General features: G+C 43.8%; 1 protein-coding gene across 1 annotated transcript; it reads right to left on the reverse strand.

Moving 5' to 3' along the window:
- Positions 1–5,985: 5,985 nt before the first annotated feature.
- On the reverse strand, positions 5,986–7,016 carry LOC111973932 (nipped-B-like protein A). Its single transcript, XM_024001387.1, has 3 exons — positions 6,940–7,016; positions 6,460–6,560; positions 5,986–6,139 (listed from the first exon to the last, which is right to left on the reverse strand). Exons 1-3 carry the CDS (start codon positions 7,009–7,011, stop codon positions 5,986–5,988), a joined length of 327 nt encoding a protein of 108 aa, XP_023857155.1. The 5' UTR covers positions 7,012–7,016.
- Positions 7,017–7,209: the final 193 nt, after the last annotated feature.

A 7,209-nucleotide genomic window follows, 5' to 3' on the forward strand; every position in this document is an offset into this window, starting at 1 on the left:
GATTGAACACAACCACTCAAAATTGATTTAACCTGTTTCAAATGATGCGACACAACCAATATAAGCCAGTTCAGAGAGCAAACAGGTTGTTGAAGGTGGGAAGGAGAAAGTCTGAGAATGGATAGAAGAAGCAATGTGAGAGGACGAGTGCGTATACGAGGTGGGCGACGAAGAGGAGGACGAAGAGGAAGAGGAAGACAGAGTGGAAATATCTGATGAAATTCGAGCAACAGTTATAGACCATGTTCTTGTCCATGGACTGACAATGAGGGAAGCAGGACTTAGAGTGCAACCCAATTTGAGCCGATTTTCTGTGTCCACCATAGTAAGGACATTCAGAGAAGAGAACAGGTACAGTATACTACTGTATTTTTGTAATTGCAAATTTACTGTACTACACTATATGCAGCTGTTTCAATAGACATTTGTAAAGTTAATCACTATGTATTGTACTGCATGAATATGTTTTTTATAACTGCACAACTACTTTTTTGTAGAATTCCAAGAGAGCAAGAGGCCGTTATAGTTGGCATTGTCCTTCAAGATAATGCAATACGACTCAGAGAAATCCAGGAACGAGTGATACAAGACAACACACACTTCCAGGGAATCGACAGTGTGAGCATTTCCACAATTGACCGTGTCCTCCATTGTAACAGGATGCGAATGAAACAAGTATACAGAGTACCTTTTGAGCGCAACTCACCAAGGGTGAAAGAACTGCGAGCTCAGTATGTGCAAGTAAGTGTACATTCAGAAACATTTACTGTAATCCAGATTGTCTASAGTACTAACACATACTATGTGAATGACATTACTMTTCAGTACATACAATGTATGTKAATCAGAAGCCTAATTGTACTCTACAGTATAGCACTGTCTCTGTACGACTTACAAAATCCTACATACAGTATATTGTATTTCTACACAGACAATATTTGACTTGGAATCCTTGGACAGACCCCATGAGTTCATCTTTGTCGATGAAGCAGGCTTCAATCTAACAAAGAGAAGGAGAGGCCGAAACATGATTKGACAGCRGGCCATTGTTGAAGTCCMTGGTCMACGAGGTGGMAATGTCACAATCTGTGCTGCTATCAGCAACCATGGTGTTCTACATCACCATGTTACACTCGGGCCATATAACACCCAGCACCTTCTAAGATTTATTGCCAATCTAAGATATATTATATTTGAGCAGCAGGTTCAAGAGCTAAATGAGAATCCCATTCCCACCTATGTGATAGTGTGGGACAATGTCAGTTTCCACCGAGCTGCTCAGGTAAGGGAATGGTTTAASATCARTGGGCAGTTTATRAACTTSTACCTCCCTSMATACTCGMCTTTCCTGAATCCGATTGAGGAKTTTTTCTCCTCTTGGAGATGGAAAGTGTATGATAGACAACCCTACACCAGAGTAAATCTGCTGCAAKCCATGGATTTAGCCTGTGGTGATATAGGTGAGGAATCATGTCAGGGCTGGATACGGCACACAAGAGGCTTCTTCCYCCGTTGCCTCAGGAGGGACAATATTGCTTGTGATGTCGACGAAGTGCTCTGGCMTGACCCAGCCCAAAGACAAGAAGAAGCACATTGATCACATGTTTACTCCTTWGATTTTTGTCCCTTTTAGTATTGTATACTGTAGTRCAGTGCATTGTAGSCTGTATACTGTACAATGGACAAATTGTATGGCCCTGAACATTGTGCTTTCCATTTATKAACAGTACTGACTGCTCAATAGATTTTGACTGGTTGCAGGTTCATATCAACAAAGAACAAGAATTACAGTATCACAGAGACAAAGGACAAGTTTGTGAGATGCARGGTACAGTACTGTAAAAATARGRGTACAAGGAGGARGAAGAACAAAAAACAAAATTGCAAAGCAGAGTAGTAATTTCTGATCAATTTTGAGCTACTATGATAGAACATGTTTTCGTTCATCAAAAGACAATGATAGGAAAAATATGAATATTTTTTTAGATAAAAAATTTACTTCTCCCTGAGAATTGTATGTTTTGAACAATGTGTTTTATATTTTTCGGTGTGTTGTTTACTGTCTGCTTGAGAGTGTATATCATTTTGATCCCTTTGTTTATGATTTGAGAGCAGTGTTTGATTTTGAACACAGGTAAAACTGTTTTGAGGCGAATGTTTCATTTTGCGAGAGGAGTCAGAGGTTATGTAAATAGTGCTTGAAGATGAGGTTTTGTGTTTAATGTTTTCAGGAAATGGAGCAAGGTTTCAGAAATTGTGTTTTAGCAATTGAGAAAAACTGTAATAGCAATAATATAATGTATTTTTATTTTACTAAATGTAGCCAGTACGTGCTTAATTCCCAATCCTAATATGATCAAAATAAATGATGTAATGTGGACGCTGTCCACTAAATGTGGTGCTGATTGTTGTGCTGTCACTGATTGTGTTGGTCAACTTGGTTATGTTAGTCTATCTCCCTTAACATTTTTGTCAGGATTCTATGTAATTTATTGTTTAAAAACTATGAATCTGTCAATCTCTATGTAAAGGTTTTTGTATTTCTGTGTATTTGACAGTCTCTCAATTGAATTCATTGAGCAATCAAATATTGAATTAGAATGTCAAAAGAGGAAACGCTTGCGCAGGGAGGGAATAGCAGCATCTTGGAGCCTTCCTTCCCTGTGTTGATGTGTAGTGAGTTGCTGGCTCACATAACGCCTGCGTTGGTTTCACTCAGCTCACACGGGGAGGAAGTAGAAGGAGGAGGCGGTCAGAGATGAAGGAGAAGCATAGAGATATATAGAGGACTCATCTTTGCCTCCTTGCCATTATTGCGTCAGTGACCGCATGGGCAGCGCCATTGAGGCTATCTCCATTTTGGAGTAGTCATTTATCTTCTTCTTCAAGATTGACTGATCCCTCCTTTTCAGCCAATGAAGTTGGAAGTCCCACCCTGTTGACTACATTAAAATGGTGGAAACTCGTATTGGCGCTGCCCATGCTATAACATGGCCTTTTGACCACTAGAGGCCTCTATCATTCTTTATGAGAAGAAGCTACTTGTGAGCTACTTATACCCTGACCGGCTGAGCTACATTGGTTTCAGGAGGGGGAAGCATCTTGGAGCCTTCCTTCCCTGTGTTGATGTGTTGTAAATACTTGCGCCCTTAGTGGCTGGTCAGCTGCATTGGTTTCACTTAAGTCATGCAAGGAGGGAGGAGGAGCCTTACGGTGATAGGAAGGTATCCAATCGGAAGGTGTGATTACTGCAAGGAAATAGAGACAGTGGAACATGTGCTGATACAGTGTGGGGCCCAGTATGAGAGGGAAAGAGAGAGACTGAGATCCTGTTTGAGGGAGATGGGGATACAGGAATTGAGTTTAAAGGGCATACTGAGTAGAACATCGTAAAAAAAAAAGTGTGGGCAGCATGAGAAGGAAAGAGAGAGACCGATACAGTGTTTTCTGTATGAGAGGGAAAGAGAGACTGATACAGTGTAGTCAGTATTAGAGGGAAAGAGAGAGATTGATACAGTGTGGGCAGTATGAGAGGGAAAGAAAGAGACTGAGATCCAGTATGAGGGAGAAGTGGCTACAGGAATTGAGTAGAACATCGTCAAAAAAATTATAATAATATTAAAATGGGGCTGGCAGGTAGGCTTTAGTCCCTCCCTTTCTCTGGTCTTTCTCAATGTGTTCCAGTACCTCAGAGCCCCCTGGATTACCCCCCCCGACCCCCCCCAACCGGTCTCTGGCCCACACTCTAGTACAGTTTGTAGCGTTAATGCACCATAATGTTGGATGCCAACCGTCGATAAAACTACATAAGAAGAAGAAGCAGCAGCAGAGGAGCTGTGCGCATGGAGGTAGGAGGAGGGAGTTAGTTGCCAACAAGACAAGTTATTTTATGGCACAGGCTTTTGCGTACCACTTGGAGAGGGAACCTCTCAGTCAAAGAGAAGATGTTGGATAAATTACAATACTTTGGTGGCGGACAAAACTTAATCTGACAAGAGTGAGGATGAATTGCCTGCGATGGGAGGTGTGGTGAAGATGGCCTAGGTTGAGCCTCTTCCCAATGATGATGAAGAGGATTCTGGCCCAGTGGGAGTGAAGTTTTTTTGGAGAGAATGGATCCTTGCCTTCTGGCGGATCCATATGTGATCCAGGTTGGGTGTAGAAGAGGTTGTGGACAGTTGAGTCAGTGAAAGTAACTCGAAGTGGACTCGTGATGATTTCTTGTGTTTCTTCCATGCAGAGGGAGCGGGCGCTCCAAACCACACACCTAGGGACAAGAACTGTGACTTGCTTTGCTCTCCGGAGCAGGGCGCCATTTAAAGGAATGTTAACTGGAGTGGCGTTAAGTGTTGAGGAGGATCAACTGAAATGGAAGATTCACGGTGTATGTGACTTCCACCGTTTGGTGCGACGCAGACCCAGTGGAGAGCGTGCTGTAACAGAGAAGACACTGTCTGTTCGGCTGATGATCCAGAGTCTTTACCCAACCAAGTCAAGTTAGGATGTGTCAATTATCCTGTGAGAGCTGTTGTCCCGAACCTATTACGGTGTTTTAGGTGCCAAGCTTATGGTCATGTAGCAGCAGTGTGTAGGAGGGAGATTCCTAGATGTGAGAAGTGTGCAGGAGGGCATGAGACAAAGGAATGTGTAGTATTGGTGGGAAAAGTTGTGTGTGTAAACTGTAGGGGTACCCATGGTGCTGGAGATCAGAGGTGTCCGGTGAGAGAAGGGCAGGTTGAGGTTGCCAAGATCAGAGAAGTACAGAAGGTGTTGTATGCTGAGGCAGTGAAGAGAGTAGTACAGGAAGGTTGGTCCAGGGCGAGGGATTCTGAGAGGATCCCTGTGAGTAGGCCGGGGCCAATAGCGAGTGATACGAATAACATGTTCTTCAGTAAATTTGGCTTCTTAACGTTCATAGCCATGGTTATTAACTGTACCACAGAAATGTCACAGAATATAGATGTTGTGGTGGCTGCTGCAGAGAAATACTTGAGATTACCAGATTTTACTGCAGAAGAGTTACAGTAGTGGTAGTGTTCTGTCCTCCCAGGCAGTTGGCCTGATGTAGGATTAGATAGGGTTAAATAGTGGACTGGGGTGGTGTTTTTATGAGGATTAGATTTGATTAAATAGTGGAATGGGGTGGTGTTTTTATGAGGATTAGATATGATTAAATAGTGGAAACACAACCCACAACAGACCAGACAGACAGACAGACAGACAGACAGGACAGACAGACAGACAGACAGACAGGACCAGAGAGAGAAGACAGCAGGAGAACAAGACGACGAGAGAAGACAGCCAGGAGAGGCTCTTGAGGAACGCAAGACGCAGAAGGAACGAAGACAGCAGGCGAGAAGAATATAGAGAGGAGAAGACAGCAGGCGAGGAGAGGATCGAAAAGACAGGCAGGGAGAGAGGAGAACCTGACGAGAAGACTAGCAAGGGTAGAAGAGAATCGATGAGGAGGAGATGGATGAGAGAAGACCAGCAGGTATCGGGAACATCCAGACGGCAGGATGACGAGGAGAGAAGACAGTAAGGCTACCAGGGAGACAGAGAGGAGAGAAGACAGCAGGCGGCAGAAGAAGGTGCGTAGTAGAAGACAGCCCGACGAATTAAGATCGACTGACGAGAGGAAAGACAGTGCAAATTGCCACCATACAAACTGAGGCAGCAGACTTTGTGAAAATGTATATTTGTGTCTTTCTCAAAACTTTTGGCCACGACTGTACACCTTCCACAAAGCCCAGTTGGACATTGGTGGCGCCATTGAATTGGGACCTCTTTCTAACTCTATGGTGTTACATTTAGGGGAGGCTGTGTGTTTTGGTGCATTCAAGACAACMCCGGAAAAATAAATTTAAAAATCATACAACTCGGAAATCCAAGTCGGAAACTCAGGCATCATCCTAGAGCTTCAACTTCTCTGACCTAAAGATCACTATGTGAGCTTGTTTTATCCCGAGTTTACAGTGGTCATGATTACACCATTTCTCTGCGTACCTTGCTGTTGTACTCGTCCTCCATGGCGTCGCGGTCGTTTGGGAGGTGTACCACGCACTGAATGAGCTGTAGCACCAGGGCTGTAACCATTTGGATGTACATGGGCTCGCCGTCCCTGTCGCTGCTGTTCAGCCTGCCCAAACAACCAACAGCATTTCAGAGTTATTAGTTGATTTACTCCCTTTATTTAACCAGGGGGTGTATTCGTTTGTGCACACCGTAGCAAAACGCTTTGCAACGGAAAAAAAATGTGCGTTTCTTATGTGTTCAGGTATGCCCCGCCCCGTTTTGTCCCGTTTGTTTCCTAGTGAATACACCCCAAGTCTTTCAAGACAAATTCCATTTAACTGCAACGGTGAGTTTTGACACAGTGGGGAAAATGTTTATATGACATGATTTTGTAGCACCTCTCCTTCCTATGTTATATGGGTCTTGGTTATGGTTCTATTTTACCTGAAGTTGCGGAGACTGCGTTTGCTGGTGGGCAGTCGGGCCAGAGATGTGAAGATCTCTTCCAAAATCAGCTGCCTGTGCTTCTCATAGCGGGAGAACACCTAGCCACGGACACAAGGTTAAGGTCAATCTAACACAGCGTTTCCCAAACTCGGTCCTCTGGATTCCAAGAGGTGCACGTTTAGTTTTTTTGCCCTAACACTACACAGCTGATTCAAATGATCAAAGCTTGATGATTAGTTCATTTGAATCAGCTGTGTAGTGCTAGGGCCCAAAAACTAAATGTGCACCCCTTTGAGTCCTGAGGACAGAGTTTGGGAAACCCTGATCTAACACTTTGTTTGAATAAATCATGCTTTTAGCCACCTACAAAATTACATTTGGAGTGAAATGACCTGCTAGAATTTACAGCTCACACCGATGCGACCTATAAAACAAATATAAAATTCTCACTCTGGAGCCTTGGAAGGGAACACTTACCGCTGTCACCAGCTTGATGGCACACAGCTGCAGCTCACTGACACTCTCCACAAAGAAAGGGGTGATGCCCATTGAGGAGATCTATCAGCATTGCTTGTCAATTAACTTCTGGGCCACATCCTGACTGATGGCAGCCCGTTCTTGCATAATCAATGCTTGGAGTTTGTCAGAATGGGTTTTTGTTTGTCCACCGCCTCTTGAGGATTGACCACAAGTTCTCAATGGGATAAGGTCTGGGGAGTTTCTGGCCATGGACCCAAATATCGATGT

This window comes from Salvelinus sp. IW2-2015, linkage group LG15 (genome assembly GCF_002910315.2).
Source record: "Salvelinus sp. IW2-2015 linkage group LG15, ASM291031v2, whole genome shotgun sequence".
In the NCBI taxonomy this organism is placed as follows: domain Eukaryota; kingdom Metazoa; phylum Chordata; class Actinopteri; order Salmoniformes; family Salmonidae; genus Salvelinus; species Salvelinus sp. IW2-2015.

Bases quoted from the DNA above. Each gene is read 5' to 3' on its own strand.
- LOC111973932 (XM_024001387.1), bottom strand. From the start codon at position 7,011: ATGGGCATCACCCCTTTCTTTGTGGAGAGTGTCAGTGAGCTGCAGCTG. The intron at 6,561-6,939 runs GTAAGTGTTCCC...GTCCGTGGCTAG, and splicing joins CCATCAAGCTGGTGACAGCG to GTGTTCTCCCGCTATGAGAA. The intron at 6,140-6,459 runs GTAAAATAGAAC...TTGTTTGGGCAG, and splicing joins CGCAGTCTCCGCAACTTCAG to GCTGAACAGCAGCGACAGGG.